This window comes from Charadrius vociferus, unplaced genomic scaffold (genome assembly GCF_000708025.1).
Source record: "Charadrius vociferus isolate BGI_N301 unplaced genomic scaffold, ASM70802v2 scaffold105, whole genome shotgun sequence".
In the NCBI taxonomy this organism is placed as follows: Eukaryota; Metazoa; Chordata; class Aves; order Charadriiformes; family Charadriidae; genus Charadrius; species Charadrius vociferus.
Window position 1 is genome coordinate 1902722 of NW_009648543.1, and position 20913 is coordinate 1923634.

Below are 20913 nucleotides of genomic sequence, written 5' to 3' on the forward strand. Positions count from 1 at the left end.
AGCAGGAGGCTGGACTAGTTGAACGTGAGCCAGCAATGTGCCCTTGCAGCAAGGAAAGACAATAGCATCCTGAGCTGCGCTATGAAAAGTGTTGCCAGTCGGTCAGTGGAGGGGATCCTTGCCCCCTACTCAGCCCTGGTGAGTCACACCTGGAGTACTACATCCAGTTCTGGGCTTCCCAGTACAAGAGAGACAGGCATGTACTGGAGTGAGTCCAGTGAAAAGACCACAAAGATGATCACTGGACTGGAGCATCTGGAACGTAAGGAGAGGCTGAGGGAGCTGGGACTGCTCAGCTTGGAGAAGAGAAGGCTCACGGGGAACCTTATCCACGTGTGTAAGTACATGAGGGGGGTGCAAAGAGGATGGAGCCAGGTTCTTCTCAGTGGTGCCCAGTAGCAGGACCAGAGGGAATGAGCACAAACTGAACACACATGAATTCCATTGAAACAAAATGAACCACTTCTCTAATGTGAGGGTGATCAAGTATTGGAGCAGGCTGTCCAGGGAGGTTGTGGACTCTCCATCCTTGCTCGAAACCCGACAACACAGCCCTGAGCAACCTGCTGGAGCTGACCCTGCTGTGAACCTTTTCATTTGGAGTTGGACTAGATGATGCCCAAAGGTGCCTGCCAACCTGAACTACTCTCTAGTTATGTCATCTCCTGCGATACCATCCAACCTGAACTCTCCTATGATCCTAATGAGCCAAATTGGATGAAAACATAAAAAACAAGAGAAAAATCATTATCCACTGTCTCTACTATCAGTGCACACTATTGTTTTTACTGTCACACTGAACAAGTGCTTTTATTGACCAAGTGCTTCATTCTTTGAATGACTTATTCTTCAAGGTGTAGATGTTAGTAATTTAAGCAGAACTCATGCACTGTATATTCTCCCTTCTACCTAGCAGCAGCCTTCCTACGCAAAAGAAGCAGTTAGCTTGGAAGCAAATTTAGCTGACCTATATATGCCAATATTTTATGCTATGCTTAATCTGAATTATTTTCAACATGCACTTTTCTCATCTATGACTCAGGAACTCTGTGACATACACATTTGTTCAAAATACTCTAAACGTACCTCACATGCAGAAAAAATACGGACTTCAGAGAAAAATTACATAGGCTTATGTAAGTAAAGACTGTTGCATAAGGCACAAATTCAAAAGAACAGAATATTGAACTTCAGTTATTCTCTATCTCCTGAGAACTTACCCAAGCAAATTATGGTATTTACATTTTGTACAAAATTCCTTTGTTAAAAAAGAGAATGAGTCATAAAGAAGATATTTTCCTTCATACATTGCTGCTTCCTTTTCAAAACTATTGTAAAGAGCATTGGAAAAATTGTAAACTAGTACTATTCCAACTCCTAGTATCTAATTGGACAACATCACAATGATGAAATCCCAGAAGCTTCAGAATACTTGTACTTTGGATTCTCGCATGATTTCCAAAGGCAGAATGAGAGCAACATGCCCTGGATGGGGTTAACAGGAAAGGCCCATGTTTGCACATGCCTAACTCTACAAAGGATATTGTGCTGTGATTCACAGAAATACCTCATGTTGTATGTGCCCTTGAGCCTATGCTTGAAACCCGAGAGGAAATCTTATATTTTAGGAAAATAACGAAAATTTGTCAACTATAAACCAAACACACTAACACACTGTTGTGATCCTGAATCTACAGATGGAAAATAACTACGTTATTAGCTGCCTTAATTTGTATAGTTGGGAAGAAAACAAATCACAATTCTAAAGTATAATGGTAAACTGTCCCAAGTCAGCAGCTAAACATTTCATTGACATCTTTTTAGTAAAAGCATCCAACTAGTGTTTTTATTGTCTTGGACATGGTATGGATTGTACACTGAGGAACAGTTTATCAAGTGTATGTCATAAAACATGGAAAAATCCAAAGTGAACAGTAAAAATATGAGTGAAAATGGAAACTGTTACACAACCTTAACTAACACGTCATTGCCAGACATCCACTACAACAAATGCCCTACTAGAGAGCAGTATAAGCCGCAGACAGCTGGGGAGCTGATTTTCAGATAAGTATTCTATACTGCAAGATGCATGTAAGTGCTAGAAAAGGAACACAATTAAATCGATCAATACATCAAAACCACCAAATCTGAAAAAGCTTTAATAACTGAATTGACATGTTGGGCTGCGTAAAGGAGGGTAATTTATTGTAGTATTTGGACTTATGATAGGATTTGTCACTCAGAACAGACGACAGCACATTTTAGATTAAAGGGTATGTGAGAGATTTGATTTCCCTTGGTTTTGCCATCCCCCCTCACCGCTTTTTCAATTTTCCTTGGAATCCCTATTATTCCCATCGCATTGTACTGCTTTGACCATCATTTCAAAAGACAAATAATTATCTGTTTCTCTTTTAGGCAGACAAAGCAGAACGGGAAAACTCTGTATTCTGAATTTTGTATGGTTTTGTAGAAACACAGTTCTTCCTCTGAAGAAAGCCAATATAAGGACTCTGTCAGCAGTGAAGATGGCTGCTAGCAAAAGTATGTGTCTCGGGAGTTTGAAGAGGTGCAAACCTGAACCAACGTAATTTGGATGCAAGAACTGTGGCTTCTTTGGTATAGCTTGTTTCACTTTTGTCAATGCACCTGCTTATTTAGTATAACTACATCCACCCCAGGAATGTTTTGTATGCTCCTATCTCCACACTGGTAGCAGACTCACAGTGTAGACATAACCTTAGCCTGATTTTAGTAACTGAGGCCAACATTTTCACTTAAAGGTACTCTTTAAATCAAGACACCTACAAATAAATATAACCTGACTTTTAAAAGTTTGACTTTGAAATAAACAATGCTTGGAAGAACTCAGCACTTTAAGAATTGGGCCACTTCAAATTTTGCACCAAAAAGCTCATATTCAAAAAAGGAGCAAACTGAACATTGCAGAACTTGACTTTTGGATAGGATGTAACAATCTTAAACTGAAATTAAACACTCAATTTCTTCATTCCTCAAGAAGGGGGGCATTCATGGTCCTACAGTGGAAGTGACAACCTTAGTGGTGGAATTCCTATGCCATCAACCCATGGAGCCTAAATGGAAATCATGCCTGACTGATTTGTTTTTCTGGGCACAGAGAAGCCCTGAGACAGTCACTATGTGAAGAGCCAATTATTTACTTACTTATTTTAATACAGCTAAGCAATTGGAGCCTTAACTTGTCCAAACCCTGTCTTGTACTGGAGGGATTTGAATGTACTGCCCCTGGACCAGGCATCTTCTCCAGCCTGCTGCTGGAGAAGCAGGCAACTCAAAGCAGTCTCCCTGGCTGTACTTTTTTCTGTTATACCACACGATCAGCCAGTATAACTCACTGAGTGACACAATTTACTATTTCATTCCATCTGCAAATGTACTTGAGAATCATTTTATATTTCCTTCCAGGTAACTGATAAAGCTATTGAGCAGTATCATGCCAAGAAGAGATTCCTGTGAGCTCCCACTAGCAGCAACCTGTGAGATGAATATTCCCCAACTCTAATCACTTTTCAAGATGTTTCCCTTAGTCTGTTTTTAATCCATTTGGTAACCCTGGATTACACTGATTTTACCCACTGTTCTTTCGTTTTGTTTTTAACCAGTGTCAACAAGGCTAAGTAAATGTCATAAAGTAGTCTAAGTGTATTATTGTCAGCGCAGTTATCTTTGTCAACTTCATTTGTGATCTTGGAAAAAGCAGTATCAAGTTTGTTTGACAAGATCTATTATCCAAAAAACTTGCTGGCTGGCATTAGGCATGCTGTCATCTCTTCATTCTTTGTTGGAGGTATCTAATTTCAAACTTCCAATGACTTTGCTTGACCTACAGTTACCTGGATCATCTTGTTTAACCTTTAAAAATTCTGGCACAACGTTTGCTTTTTCCAGTTCACTGAAACTCCCCTTGGTATGCCAAGATTTGTTAAAAAGCAACAATAATGGTTTAGACAGTTCAACTCTCCTGTGCAAGTTTTCTAGTCTGACAGAGAATTAAGGAGGAAATATAATTACTGAATTTCACTTCTAACTTCAATTTTAGAAGATCTGAACTTCTACTAGAATGACCTGCTAGCATTTTCATAACGAAGTGTAAAGCATCCATCAGTATTTTGCTATAGTGTTTCAAATAATCTCAAGTGCTTCTGTGCCTTGCAGTTGCAAAATACTTGAAATATTACAGGTACAGTTTGCTTTTTTCATAGTTGTTCTGCCTTATGTATTTCCTTTTGCCATTTCTCTCCTCGCCCCACCATTTGCCTACATTTTATGGGAAAGCCTGGAAGTTTTACAGTATAAGATTAAAGGACAGATTCCTAAAAAAAAATAATTAAACTTTTGTACAGTCTTGTAAGCAACATTTATGGCTGTGTTTGATATAATTTTTAGAAGCTTTGGGTGCAGCTAATGTTAATAAATAATCAATGTAATAACCTTGGTTTTGACAAACTCCTGAAACTGTAGGGGTTTGAACTTAAACTGTAGTTAAACACTAGCCCTCTAAATTTGGCATGCATTATTTCTGAAGCTATTGATTAAACATCATTCAACTGTTGTCGCATCTTATGGCATTTATACTAGCAGGTGGAAAGGCAAAATGCTGTATAACAATTTCTGTCTTATTACCCTACTTTATCTGAAAATAAAAATCCAAAAATTTCTTTGGAAAAAACAATGAAAGTATGAAAGAAGATTCAAACTGAATGTAAGAAGCTTTTAAAACAGATTAGTGAATTCATCATTGCTTATAGCTCTTATTTGCTGAATGGTATTACTAGTGAACTGTCAGGTAGATCTACTAAATCAACACCTAGCATCTAGATTTCAGTATGCTCAGTTTGAAGCATATTTGAATATTTCTTCAAATATTTAACCTCAACTTCTACTCTCTTATATGGGTAAAATACAATAGAAACAGTGGAAATACAATGTTTTTGTGAATGCCTTTAGTATGTGTGGATTAAGTAAAAAAACATTTGGCCCTGTACATAAAAAGATAAGAGCAGTACAACTTGCAATTAATATGAAAATTTGTATGTGAAGTTCTCCCTAAAATGGAAAAAGTGATTGCTTGCTTGTGGGAGAGGGGTTACCTAGAAGAACTTTTTCCTGACATTTGGCTGATACCACCATTCTTGATTGACTTTGTAAAGCCCCCTTCTGAATCATTACACAATGCTAACCCACCTACAGATCTATGAAGAGGAATAGAAAAGGCTGGTTTTCTTTTTTCACATCACGAAAAGTTACTGTATTAATACACTGCTACATAGAATCTTCTACGATACAAATATATCAACATAAAACAATTTCAGGATTCTTTAGGCTTCGATTATGTCCATCTGAGCACTGATCTAATGTTCAAAAGCCCTTTCTAGTGTCATATCCAATAGCTTATTTTTAAACATAAACTTTGTCTGGATGAAATTTTAGTTTTGCTAGTTCCTGTCTTTCTTTCATATGATTGCATGCCAGAACTAGACTATTTTTTATAAGCTCTGTTATTAGAGAGAATACAATGTGAGAAAACAGCTACTAACACAGGCCACAGCTGGACTCTCAAAGAGCTGTTTTAGAAGACCAAACCCTGAAAAAGTATTATAAATCTTCTCAATTTCAGTTGAGATTCCCTGCATAGGGATTTTGGTTCCTGGCATTGAAATAGTCTTGGAAGTAGAAGAAACAGATCAAAATAACATATCTAAGGAATGTAATGAATGGTAGTTATAACGACCAACAGAAACAGGCTAACCCAGTATCTTCTATCTGCTGGGATTTTGGTCCTCTGTCCAAGAGACCTCTCAAGTCTGGAGGGCTTATTCTAAAACTGGCCTCAAGTCTTCTGACAGGAAGATGCGTATTTTTCACAGATTTTTGTTGTTGTTGTTTCAGCATATGAAAAAACAAATATTTTTAGTCAATTCTACTTTTACCAACCCAGAACATAGGGCCAGTACCAAGTAAACTGGGATCCTGGCTATAAATCCTTTGTCAGTGTTTCTCACCTCCCCTATCATCTCTGCACTAACAGAACATTTCCCATTAGTGAAGAGAACTTCTACTTCTTGCAGTCGAAGAGTGGAATCAAGACTACAAAAACAAAATAGACCTTAAATTTAAGTTTCAATTTCCATTTGTTTTTTTGAAGGAAGATGAAGCCTTCCTTCTACAAGCAAAAGCCCTGCAAAGACGTTACTTTCTGATATGAAAACAGAGATGGAATTGATACTAAGACAGAGCCACATTGACACTTGCGCATCTCAGTTTACATACATAATTACCCTAATGAAATTCTAAAACATCAGACGCTTGCACCCAAATTTCTATTTACAGCCAATATAAAACCAATTTAGACAATCCCTCTTTATTTAATAAGGATCTGACAGGACCATTTCAAGTAGCTAAGAAAAAAGATACAAAATCCATGTGCTTTGTGCCTGTGCTGCCAAAAATTACTTTGGCTGAGATGATATAACTCTACAAAATCATTTGTTAACATAATGTTATTTATTTCCTTGTTTTACCTAGCTGCAATGTTTAATTTGTACCTGTGTATGTTTGCACTTTTATTATGTTCAAGACCATGATTTCAAAGAAACATGGGGTTGTGCAAGAAATATTAATCCGAGTTTATTAGGCTGAAACATTCAACACAACATTCCTAAAGCAACACCATGCAAAAAGCCGATTTTTCCATCGCATCTATGACCTGAAGCTGTGAGGAAAGACAGGAAATTTACCCGATTCCTGAAGATAGCGATACACCAAGAAATTCACTTCGTCACTGGTTATGCTCATCTTAGCCCAACCTCAATATGATGAGGTTTACGAGAAGTGTGATCCACGCTCTGTTCAAAGGGAAAGAAAATAACAGGTTTTGTTTTATCTCGATTTAGTATGAAATTTGTTATCAAAATAGAGGTGGAAACTCTTAAGATATTTAAAGATTTCATATAATTATTAGAGCTGTTATGTCCTAATGTCAGGCACCCGTTAAATGTTGTGAATCAAGTACTTAAGCTGTAATGTACCTTTTATTATAATTAAAGAGAAGTATTTAACATATATGAGAGAGTCAGAGGAAGCATTTTAAAACTTGGAAGCCTTTGCAAATGTCAACTCTTTTACTTGTGTGGCTTTACTAGAGGTTCTTCAGACATTCCTTTTTACTGTGTGAGCATTTTCTTTTCAGAACTGCTGGCAATTACAGTCACGTATAACACACCAAATCATAACCTTTTTGCAGCCCCATATTTGTAATCTAGTTTTCTGTCCAGTAGTTCATCCACTGAAAAGACAGATTCTTTCCTTACAAAATCATGTTACACAGAGAACTTAAATAAATTTCCCATAAAATAGAAACAAAACAAAATTTAAGATGAGATTACAAATTTTATTACTGGGGGCAGGCGGAGTGAGAGAAAAAAAATAAAAAGAGAGAGAACACCATATACCTTGTGCTAACAAGGAATATAAATATCTTGGCATTACATAAAGTTACAATGTTATAATGTCTCTGCTGATTAATGGTGAGCAAGAATTAAACTTCAATTATTCACTTAAGTAATCATAACCTTTAGGATGACAGTTTTACATTACTATTTTGGGCTTATACTCTGATAACAAAACCACTGTTTTTTAGATGATAAATTTGTTTTGAACATTTTCCATTAAATCTTGATGATTCATTTCTGTTTGGGAATCTGACTTAAGTAGTTTGGTTTGAAAAGACGTAAGTACTTCTCTGACATAAACTTTGTCAGCCACACCATACCTACAACTAATCATGTAAAGATTTGGACGCAGAAGCACACACTACGCTCTCGTCGCATATTACAAATGAAAGACCGTAGGCGTGTGCCGTTTGTTTCAATTTCCCGTATGTCTCTTCTTGGCAAGCAGAAAGGTCTTTGTTCATCGAAAACCTCTTCAGTAATTCCTGTTGCCTAAAGTAGCACCTGCTACTGCAGGCAATGCTGATCGACTACAAGTTTCCCCTGCTGATGATTTAAACCAGCAGGTCACTCATGACTGTAACAGATGTCTCTGCATATTTATGTAAATGGAGGTCTTTCAAACCCTGGTAAGCCTTTTATTCTCCTGGGCTTCTATATTTCATCAATGGCTTGGATGCAGGTTTTCCATAAGAAACCATAGCTTGCTAATTTGGGAGGCATCTTCCTCAAGTATTCCAGTCTTTATTATTACAGTTTGCACTTCCCAGAGAAAAGAAGAAACAAAATACTGAAAATCGTGCTGGCTCAGTGAGGAAAATTTCATCCACTTTGGAAAGGATGATCACTTTCTGCTAAGATTCTGGATGAGGACAACATCAGCTATATCCAACACCCAGTTCTGTCACACATGTCACGTATTGCCCTGGGAAGCCGTTTGGTCTCTTTTCTCCTTAATCCCTCATCTGTAAAATGGGCTCAAATTTCTCTGCCACAGGATCAGGAGACTGGAAGCACTGGTAGCCGTAAGGGCTTCAGTTACCAAGGTTGGCAACTGCAGGCAGTGAAAGTACCACTTTCAGTATAACTTTATACATCCTTCTTCCAGATAAACAGGCTAGTTTCTGAATAATTAATAAATCCCCGTGCCCCTTTTTGCACAATCATCACCATACAATGAAGAACAAGACAGACATTCGTGGCAACAGTTAAGGCCATTTTCATCCCTGTCCGAGTACTTAAAATACATCAGTGTCACCGCTATGGCCGTGATAACAATAAATCAAGAAACTTTGATAGCTGTGGCTTTAGAAAAAACACCCGACATAACATTTCTAAAAGCATTTTAAAAATAGCAGTTTCACTATTTGGTGGTAGGAAAGTTGGTAAAGATGAAACCTCTTACAAAAATTCAGTTTCAGCAATGACGTACGTTGTGGTAAAATGAACTTTATTAAAAAAACCCAAGCAACTACAAATGCTGTTTCTGGATGCATCCTGCTAATTTAAGACAATAACATGATATTTCCCACATACAGAGGGTTGCTTTGGGAAAGCGAAGGGAAGGGAAAGGAGGAGTGTCGTTTTTGTTTTTCTAAAAAAGACTTTTCTTAAATGAATTAAAACCAGATAAAATCAGCCTGACTGCAAAATAAATAGTCTGACAGCCCCAGAAAAAACTCCCCAGCAGCTACCTTTGTATCAGAATCCCAAGCACACCGAGTGGCTGGATTTACAATGCATTTTCCCTGAAGTCAGTCAACAGGAATTACTTTGACATACGTGTCGGATCATATCTTTATACACATTGTTACCATGACATAAATAACCAGCTGATCCCCACTCATACATTTAAGGTTTCTTCCCTCCCACAGATGCCTGTGCAACGATCAGACACAAAACTGTAAAGCTTTCACCCTTCCAAAACGATACACAGATCTTGGCTTTGACCCAGAGAAATCTATTCATTAGAAATTTGGCTGAGCTATGAAAGACCATATTCAATTTCATTAACGGTCTTTTTGATTTCCTTCTTCTCCACAGATAAACACCCCAAATAAAAAAGGCTACAGAAGACATGGTGGGAAGGAGAGGTACGTACTTATCCTTTGTGTATTTCCAAGTCTGATTCATAAAGAATAAACAACTAGCCTCCCCCTCAATACAATTTATTTTCATGTAGATATGCAAACTTCTCTAGAAAATTGCAGAAACCTTTAGGTATCATTGTGATAGATTTATTTCTGCTTATTGATGATCCCCTTTACTGGAGATCAGTATTACCTAGATTAATAGTTTTTTAAAAGAAATAAATTACAGCATATAAACAATACTGATGTGTCTTTGGAGACATTTCACATTTAAACCAGCAATAACATCTTAATTCTTCACAATGTCAAGAGGATTTACCAAAAGTATTCAAACATGCGTTTGAGCTTTCTTTACTTGCAACACTTTTTCCTGTACCAAATTACATATAACAGAAAGTTCTATTTACTTCAACCTCACCTTAAGAATTTGGGTTGTCATCCTGCAGATATTTGAGAATGTCCAAACACATGAGCAGAGCCCACTAAGACTTCCTGAAGTATAATGGATCCTAAACATTCAACCCTCCCCCGGTGGACGGCTTGTCAAGATCACGCGAAATTAAATTTAACACTTATTTTAAATAAACACTCATCTCTCAGTTCTGCTGGGATTGGGTGGCAGAAATGCTTCCCATACAGAGGTAAAAAGCTGGGTTATTAGCTCAGCTACGCTACCATTGTGCTTGTAGGGCTGCTTGGCTTTTGCTGAACTACGTGGTTCAGCTGGAGTTGAGCTGGCTCCAGCGAAGCTAACCCCGCCGCACACCCCCCTGCACTCCGGGCAACCGGGGCAGCTTATTTCCTGGAGTACACCACTGGACCTGATTTGGCTCTGTGCACCGACATACCGCTGTTCTCAAATTAAACCTTCCTGAAGCACCAGGAATCTTGCTAATGGGCCATGCAAGTAGCTCTGGAGAAGGCAGCCTCGCTTCTAGTTATGGTTCAGCACAGAGCTAGTCAGGTCGACCAAGAATAGTTTACATCCCATCCCCTTACTCAAGGACTGCTCTTCCTCCTTCTGGCGTATTTTAGCACTCTTGCCATAAATAAGGGAGATCTGGCTGGAGTATCAAGGGAAAATAACTTTTCCAACTTTGAAATAGCATCTAAAGACATAACTCCTCTGCCTCTCTTCTAAATCACGCTCACAGGACCATGTCCTGACCTCCAGGCTAACCCTGGGGCAGGGGACAGCTGAGGCTATTTCAGGAAAGGAGTTTACATTTGCTACTTGAAGCAGCATTGCCATCAACAGGGATGGAGAGCTACCAGTCCAGTCTTCCCCTCAGGAAGGCGGAAACAGGCCAGACGTTTAGGGAAAACACCTAAACTAAAACCTAAACCTGAAACCTAAATAGGAAGCCGGGCACTTCCCATTTCTGCATCCAGCCCTGACGACAGTAATTCATCAGCCGGCTAGTCTGGCCCTCGTCTTATGCGCTGAAGAAATCTGCAAGATCCAGTCTGCTTTATTTGAGTGCTGAGCAGTTGTCATCTTCTCGGGAGGATTATTTGGGGTCATTAGTGTTAAATAAACACCCTCCCCTCAAAAACTAACCCCAACCCCACAAACTTTCATTTATCTCCTGGAGGGGTTGCACTATTTACCTACTTATTTGACAAGGCTACGCCAAAATATCTTTTCCCAACCAAAGTTTTAATGACCACAAGATTGTCATTAAAATGATGGGGGGTGAAGAGAAATCATGTATTTGTTCTGAGGGAAAAAAAGGCAAAAATGAGAGGTTTCATAAAAGTGAAAACGTTACAGAAAGTTCAAATACTTATTGTTATCAAATTGATGCCCTCAATACCGGATACCGGACTTCACGCACTTGTGCTCCCATCTTCTCATCCAAGATGGCTCCACGCATCAAGCTGCGTCTCTCAGGACCCACTAAAGTCTCCCCAAGTCAGAGAAGAGAATGTGAACACGAGAACTAAAATAGGCTGTAGGAAGGCACCGTCACAGCATAGCCAAATCAATGTGTTATTGTTTTGCATATGCTCTGTAGTTTAATGAAAAACAAATTTCCCAAAGCCAGAAGCTACTTCTCACAAAACGAGTCACTTTAATCAATCTCAGTATTTTCTGTTGAAAAAGACTTTCATCAGAACCTTTCAATGAGCGCTACGCTTCTGTATTTCTAGGCTGTGTCTTACCATCGAGCCAGAACAGAGTCGGCAGTCAGCAGCTCTTCCCCAAAGGCTAATGAGCTCTGCTTGGCCCACACCATTGCATTCCTCAGCCTTGGCTTTTATAGCAGCTGCCTCTTCTCAAGGAGGAACTCCAGTACACTTCTTTCCCAAAGTGACAAAACCGAACTTCTGGAGAGGAAAAGAGCACACTCGGCCCCCTTTTCCCTTGCAGTCTCTCCTGCCTTTTCATGAAGCTACAGAGTAAAACATCTCTTCTTTACAAACATCCTGACAAGGGACAGGATGGTTCTTTCCAAACTCCACCTATGCCAGTCACCAAAATAACAGCTAGCCTTGTTCAAAATGCAGCTTGTGCATGCACAACTTCCAGTCTCCTCCTTGTAAGACTTGAACTTGTCACCTTGCTCTAAAACAGCCAAACCTAAAATAGAGACAGCTGCCCCTTCTAGAGAAAGCAAATCAAGATATGCTCACAGCAAGACCTGCACCACATCTCCCTGTTTTTTCTTAGCAAGGAGGCAAATAGTTAACTATCTTCATTCTCTAAATGATCACCATAGCTCATCCGAACTATTTAATGACAAAAATAAGACAATTGAAACCTCTGAGAGCTACTGTCCTAGGCTCTTTACCGATGCTCACAGATGTCTTTGCATCACTTCTACTGTTAATATTTTGATGTTTTCCTCACAAAGACAGCAACAAATTTGTTGTTTTGAGGAAATGGAAGCTAAGATTCTGCAAAACAGAGTTGTCTCCTCTGAGAACGGTTGTTATGTTGTACAGTATGTGCTGTCTCATTTTGACACCGACATTTATAGCAGCTCAGTAAGGACAGGGACCTCAAAGAGAAAAGGCAATAGGCTTGTCAGAAAACTTGCATTAACCAAATATTAAGGCTGGCTCTTCTTTTGGTTTTGGTTTTAAGTCTATTCATTTACACTGACCTCCTGCTGATTTTTAAAAGGCCACACTAAACCAAAACAAGCCCCAGCTCACCCCCATTCTCACTGCTGCCTGCAAGCACACTCTGAACAAAAAGAAGTAACAACTGCATCTGAATCCAAGAGCTTCAGGAAAAATGGCACAGGTATAAAAAAGGTCCAGCCTGGATCCTGACATGTTAGGGTTCCTCATACAATTCATCACTGAACTCGGCCATATCAGCATTTAAAATCTGTTGCAAACTGAAGAAAGAGGAGGCAGAAGGAACGACAACTACAGACATGTGGCAGGGATCACTAAACGAGTAATTCTGTCTTGAAGAGGTCACTCTTGATAAATCAAATGCCGTGTGGGTAAATCTGACAAAAATGGGGTTTTCATCCAAATAATAAAAAAAAAAAAACTTTGTTCAGGGAGAAGGTCAGTTTACTATGCAATACCTATAAAGACATGCTTTAGGACAGATGAATCTCTCTTTTAAAGCATAACTGTGCCTACTGTATTTATCCTTTTAAAAATCTGCAATAAATTATCAAAATCGTTGTCCTGTCCTAGAAAAATGTTCATAAAATAATACATCATCCAGTAAAACATTAAAAAACAATAATCAAACCTAATACAAAAATATTAATAAAAATAACTTGGCCAATTAAACACTTTGGTGGACATCAATGCAGAAAGTTTTATTTCTGCATGAATACTAGTTTTCTTTAAATTATAAATTACATTTCAAACTGAAAAGCCATTTGGAACCAAACCCACATCTTATTTATTTAAAAAAAAAAAAGGGCAACGAGATATTCCAGCAATTTCTAAGTGCTATTCAAACATTTTTCAATTAATCAACAATTTCCAGTGCTATATAACTAATTGTCAACAAAAGACAAGCCTTTCATCACCAAATTCCCAGCAAACTCTACTTCCTCTATCAAAAGATGCAGAACTGTGCATCAATACTTTCATACTTATAATCTCTTAGTTTGATCAGGTTATTTTTCAGTTCTCAGCTGGTTTACTTAATTACATCAGCCTCCAGCATTTCAGTTCTAAGAGTTCAAGTGGATCTTTTCCAACTCCCTTTGCTGAAGAATGGAACGGGTTTTCCTGTATTGATCTTTACTTTTTGGCACTTTGCTAAGGGAAAAAAAAGCAAACAAAACCAACCGCTATTCTTAATTAGTGCAATTGTGTTATACCTCTTTTATAGCTTAGTTCTAAGAAGAGGCAACTTCAATTAGTTTTTGTTCCTTTTTTTTTAATAAACAAAACCAATGTTTACACTTAGTATATTGTATGGAAAGCCCCGTGAAGCCAAAAATAAGATTGATGGGAGAGTAATGGTTTACGATAGTTACAGAGCTTGCAAATGAAATGAAATTAATTGTTTTGAAATACAAACTGGGAAAGAATTACAGAAGCTTGAGAAATCAAAACACATGATTGGATTTAATTTGAGAATCAAGATACCGCATCACTCTTGGAACAACTGAAGTCAATTGGGAATGCTGCCCTAAACAGAACCAGAATTTTCTTCCTTACATGAGCACAGAACGGCAATTAGGACAAACTGGGGGACAATAGCATGTGTCCTCTCATTTCAAACCAATTAGGCCAAAATACATGATCACCTGATTATGCAGTTACTTCTCTCTGCGTGCGTGCAATTCCACGTACGTAATACAAAAAGAAGTGTGTTTTAAATCTTAAAAGTAGTATCACATGCTCAAAAAAGTTAAGAAAGATTGCAATTTTAAAAAGATGGCACAATTACTCTATCAATACTTGCTTTTCTTGATTTTTGGCAAGAGGAACAGTGTGTTAACACTATCTCAAATTTAACTTTTCACTTCATTTACCTAGATTTTTACTAAAACCTCAACAAAACCAAAAGAAGGAAACATTAGTATTTACATTTTTCATCTGTGCTTCACATTCACAGAGTACTGAGGTAAAAGGGGTATAATGGCATGAGTTCCTACAGAACTGGTTGTACCTGTTTCATTTTCTTTCTGTGACCACAGACATGAGTAAATCAACATTCCCCCAAATATTCGGAATAAAGCAGTTTCTTTTTTAGCTGTCAACAATTTCTCTGACACCTAACAGTAAAGATCCAGTAAAACAACAACATGAGGTATCTGAGTCCCAAGATTGACCATAAGAACATAGACATAGACAACATGGACATAGACACTGAACTGTGATGAGACAGGCCAAGGCCCAGTAAGATAACACATGTGCCTTTGAGACACTTTGACACCATCCGGCTGGGACAGAAAAGGAGGTTCCAGAAACCTCCATAAGGTTGCTTCTGCATGGACAGCAGGAGTTAGCAGGCATGATGCCTGTTTTAAATGAGGCAACGCTACAGCAAGGAACGCAAGAGCAATGGGCCTGGAGGGACAAGTGAGAAACAGCCTGAAGGCCTTGCCCGAAAGATGGAATAGCTGAATAAGGCTTTTTCGATTATTTGATTTTTATCCTGCAACTTTGCTGTTTAAAATGGTGCAACTCTGGTAGCAGGGGCCAAAATCCTGATTTTTCTCAATGCATCCAAGTGCTTTCTTTAACTAGGCTGCAGAATCAAGTTGTGTCTTGCTTGTGCACCTTATTTTTGAAGAGTGAGATAAGAATAAAACATCCACGTGTGGCTTCTGCCATGTTCCTTACATAAACTGCTTCCTAGACCACCCTGAGGGTGAACCCTCATTTTCAAAACCACACCACTATCACCTTACTGGTTGCAATGGTATTTGTGCCAGCCAGTAGGTATCTCCACTACCCAACACATTATGGACAGGCATGGCAACCGTGTCACATAAACACCAGGAGAGCAGGAAGGTGACCTGCTGAAAGTACAAAAGAGTTTGAGGTCTTTTCAGCCCTGTAATCTCATGCCTTTGTTCCAGAGCTGTGGGGCACAGGAAACACTCTCCAGGCAAGGGGCAGCAACACAAACATAGCACCATTGCCATGCAGAAGGACCTGTTTGTCCACATATCTGTAGATTTGTGTGTTACCCCTTCTCTCCCACAAGGCCCAGGTATTCAGTAAAACCTGTGTTGCAATTCCACGTACATTTGGATTTCGTGCTATTTTAGTATCTTTTAGGACAGTGTGATAAGAGGTGCAGTTAGAGAACGACTAAATGTAAAAGACATTCTGGTACTACTGTCTCATGACAACACCCATAACTTGCGTGACAAACCCAACCCTTGTATTTAGCAAAGCTCTACGTATAAGATGATGTAAAACAACAGGAGTCTGCCCTGGGCTAAAAACCTCCATTTTTTTAGCCATGCAGGCTGGCCCCACATGGCTAGTAGTAGACAGAAGCACCAGCGTTGCTCATCACATGTGTGACAAGGACAGGCACATCCCTGACCCCTCCTGAGCTGGGGCTGCATGGCTGCTCAGCACGCAAGAGCCACGCTAAGGATCTGAAAAGGTCTGGAGACCAGCCGGGAGCTGCAGCAGCCTGGCTAGTTCACGTCTGGATGTCCTCAGGCAAAGGGAATGTGCAGCGACGTCATTAAGGGGGTGGGTTTTTATTAGTTTCTGTTAATAAGCTTAGCAGATGTTACTGGGAACAGTTTGATGTTATTTTTCCGTCATTTATGACTTTATTTTTAATTTTTCCCTCAGAGCAAGCAAAGGCAGTAGATCTTACCACATATTTCAACCTTAACTTGTTTTCCCTGTAGTATTGTTAAAAGTGTAGCTGAGGATCTTCTTTATTTTTTTAATTATTATTATTATTATTGTTGTACAGAGGGAAAAAGTATTTTTTCCCATTTGCTTATAATTCCAAAATAGCTGAAAGGATTATATTCTGAGTTAAGGAGGGAAAAAATACTTTTCAGATTCACAACATGGAAAATTTCACCCCCGAAAACAAGTATTTTGTAAATTTTAGAATATGTGAAAACAAAGAATTATAATGGAAACTATTTCAAACTTTTATTATGGTAGATCCTATTATAAACTATTTATAAAGATATTAACTAAGGCTATAACTGCTTAATGTTTTCTCCTGAATAATCCTAAGAGAATGTCAATGTTAAATGCTCTAAGGACAAAGATTATATAGGACAGTGCAACGGAAAACCAGAAAAATAAATATAGAAATTCAGGATATTTCACTGCTGTATGTTTCTACCTCCAACACTTATCTCTTAGCCATGGGGGGGGGGGGCAATCCCTTCCTTTGATTGACTGGCTGCACCCCAGCTCACACAGCCCAGTTTTTTTATTTCTTCCAGTTTACACAAAGAGAAATTACACTACTGTTATAAAGATGCAAAACCTCCATATGGCTTTAAAATAAACATCAGTATCAGCGTTAATTGAAATGAAGTAGTTTTTCCAAATTGGAACAGTCTCCCTCATTGTCCTCTTTACTAATTTTATTTGGAAAAAGAATTTTTATTTGGAAAAGACATGCAGGAAGGTAGATGGGGTAACACTCCATACTGTCATGCCTACCAGATCTTCTAAGGATACTGTAACCAAGTGAGTATTTTAGTCATCCAGCTCCTGGAACATAATTCTCAAAGGCCAGTTAGCTATGAAATTCCCTCTACAAGGAATGGGGAAAGTTATGTGCCTGTTTCAAAGATTTATGTGTTTTCCTGTAGCCATGGATTAGACACTTGTCTGAGACTTCAAATTTCCTCTCCAAATCTAGGCTCCAATTTGTATCTTTGGCTGTAGCGAACTGACTCAGTATTTTTATTTGAAAGAAAAAAAAGAAAAGAGAAAGGTGGCAGTGGAAGCAGTATAAGAGATTTAAGAGACTGAAGATTAAAGTATTCACTTAAGAATTAGCAGGTTCAAACTTGCATTTTCCAGCTCCCAGGAGAGCACACTTCACACCTGGTTACAGGTTGCTGAAACAAAAACTCTGTGGAGCAAAGAATGTGATACTCACAAGGCAGAAGGACAGGGGAAAAAAATAGAGATCTGTAACCCCTCTTAACGATCCGTTGCTTATTGCAAGTATCTTGCAGCTGAACCATGAACCATACACGTTTCAGTTTTTTCAGCATCAATGAAAAATATGCATAGTAAATATGAGCATTTGTGTATTGTTTACTCAAAAATGAATTTTCATTAATTTTTTCACTCTTCACCACTATTTTTTACATATGTTTTACATTTTTTTATTAAGGGAAGATAACTTTGGTCTCTTCTTATTTCTACAGAAATTCAAGAGTCTTTGTAGTATTATGCAAGGAGAAGACATCAACACCTATATTTAAGTATGACAGATTATAAGCTTATATTATCACTTATAATTTTAACTCCATTTTAACTATTTGGACTGTAAAGCTCCATGATGAGTGTTTGCCTTAGGCGAAATTTTTTCTGGAAGGCATAAACAAAAATAGTTCAGTTGTTTCAGAGTGAAGGTGGGGAAAAAACAGTTTTGCAGATATTTATACAGCTGTTTCTATGAAAATCTCTAGTGCTTCCACAGTTTGGAGCAGGGACTTGACATTTGGCAGAGAGGTTGCTCTCATGGCAAAGTGCCTTTTCCGTCACAGCGAAAATCCACACAAATTTGACTAAAATAAAACCTCCTGAAAATACTACTTGTATACTCTGTGCAGGTTCGTTAGAGGCCTGTAATTGAATTATCAAAATATTTTCCTTGCATTAACTTTGCTTCAGGCAACAGAGTCCTTTTACACAAGGGCAAGCAGACATGTGCTGATGCAGAAGAAAAGGTGAGGGATGGGACAGGGACTGGGAAAGGCGAAGGGCATCATGGCTACAGGCTGACGGACCGCTGAGTTGGCTTCACTTACACAAGCAGATTCTGCTCATCCTCTCTCTCCAGATAGCAGAGAATACTCTTTCTTCCCAACAAGTATTTCAGAGGAAAAATAATTATAGCCAAATATAACACTGCTTTTGAAATCTCTCCGCTGTCCTTCATACTGTTTTTTATCAGTAGTTTATTGCTGCACGTTCAGACCGTGTGATCTTTAATGCCTTGTAGCTGTATTCACTAACAATCTTACTTTTATTATTTTTATGAGTTAATGATTTTCCCCCCAAGCATTCAATTATGAGACATAGCTAGTTTATGGAATTATTAAAAAATAGTAATTTAAAAAAGTATCATATTTTTCAACAGAAAGTAAATTATTTTCTTTTTTCTTCTCCCACTTGTTTTTTCCCAGTTAAGAATAAGCTTAAATAGCATAGCTGTTTGCTTATAATGACCTGTATTTTCATTTGGTCAAATTTAATTTGAAAATTGCAGAAATTTTCAGCTCTTAGTAAACTGCTAATATTTAGTCAACTTCTTTGAACATCAGAAATGCATACAAATGCATTCTGTTGAATGCACGCTCATTCTCGGGGATTGGATTCAAAGACAGAAAAGCAACAAAACTTTCTTATCAATGCCACTTCTAAAATGTTGGGTTTTAAGGAGGTACATTTTAAAGTCTTTTCAGCTGTCACTGAGCAATATTTTGGTACTATAAACTAAACAAAATGCAATCAAATAAAATGTGTGAGCGAAGAGCCATCATGTGCATTCCTATTCACTACCAACTTGTACAGAGCTGCCCTGGAGCTTGAGAAAGGAATATTCTAAACACTACTGTCTGCAAAGGAAGCAAAGATTTAGTCATAAGACTTTAATGATGATACAAAAAATTATTCCTTTCTCTCCTTTATTAATAGATGCCTTAAGATTTAACCCGATGTTTAAGAATGCTTACAAACCCCCAGGTCCAAGATATTTTTTCTCCCATGAAATACAGATCATTCCCCTTCCCATCAAATATCTTGTGAAAGAAAGCTTAAAGAGAGGAAAAGATTTGACCAATTTTGTATTTTATAATAATGCATCACTGCTACCTGTTATGATAACACTGTTTTGTTCTCTTTAAGGAAAGGAAAAAATACTACCATAGATATTTTGTAAAGAAATTTTACATTTTAGCTGCTGACACTTTAAGTGCAGACCTATTTGCAAATTTTCCACAATTATTAACATTTGTAAAATATTCTGTAAGACGTGCAGTCACTAAGATGCAACGACTATCTATTAATATTAAATGAAACCCTTAAAATTGTTTTACTTTATGTGAGCGAACCAGTGAGAGAATAATGGCATGTCTCAATCCATTAGTTCTTATAATCACTTTTCTAAATAAATATTCTGTTGCAGCAGCCTTATTTTAAAATTGGGGCAGTTGGTTTATCTACAGTGAAATGCACAACTTCTATTTAATTTTTTTTATATGGATCCTTTTTGATTACTTGTATTAAAATTTTGTGCTCATAGAAAGTCACTTAAAACCAAGTTGCTAGAATGCCTATGAGGTGAAGCTGAAAGGGTAAATTGTTTACATGTGATGTCTATAATCACCAATCCATAGGGCACAACAATATAACACACAAATTACCACAGAGACATAGCAACTCACCAAGTCACCTTACAATGGATGATTGTTAAAGTTGCAAAGGCTACTAGCAGATACAGCCTCTCCTGCCACCACTTGCTACAGCAGCCACCTTTTCTTCTGCAAAGGCAAACCGGCAAATCCCGGAGCTTCTCTCTGGAACCAGCCAGGTAAGTGGCATCATGAACTCTCACATGTGGCAAAGTCTGAGCAGAGTTTGAACTGCAGGGCTTAAATTCAGGATACTGGTGGCAAATTGCATGGTGAGAGAGCTGGTGGGTAGGACGGCATACATATATCATAGAATCACAGAATCCCAGGTTGGAAGGGACCTCAAGGATCATCTGGTCCAATCTTTCTTGGCGAAAGCATGGTCTAGACAAGATGGCCCAGCACCCTGTCCAGCTGAATCTTAAAAGTGTCCAATGTAGGGGAATCCATCACTTCCCTGGGGAGACAATTCCAATGGCTGATAGTTCTCATTTCTCATCTCTCAATTTTCCTCGTGTCCAATTGGAATCTCCCTAGGAGTAACTTGTACCCGTTACCCCTTGTCTTTTCCATGTGACTCCTTGTAAAAAGGGAGTCTCCATCTTCTTTGTATCCACCCTTTAAATACTGGAACATATATCTGGGGATGCGGAACAAAAACTTCAATGAAAGGCCAACAACACATGCACAGTGAAGAAGGAGGTGGTTGCCAAGTTGCGGGAAGGTGCCTAGTGAGAGCCGTGATGGGTGAGAGTGCCAGCTGAAGCAAGGCTGCATTTGAAGAGCAAAGAAATGGTTTCCTATTTA

At 38.3% G+C, this 20913-nt stretch overlaps 1 protein-coding gene across 1 annotated transcript in view; it reads right to left on the bottom strand.

The window, feature by feature from the left end:
- TBL1X (transducin (beta)-like 1X-linked) overlaps window positions 1-20913 on the bottom strand; it is a 180474-nt gene that overhangs the window by 48032 nt on the left and 111529 nt on the right. The window contains exon 4 of the mRNA XM_009885959.1: window positions 6780-6887. Within this exon, the coding sequence (XP_009884261.1) occupies window positions 6780-6837 (58 nt within the window). The 5' untranslated portion in view covers window positions 6838-6887. The remainder of the gene's footprint in view (window positions 1-6779; window positions 6888-20913) is intronic.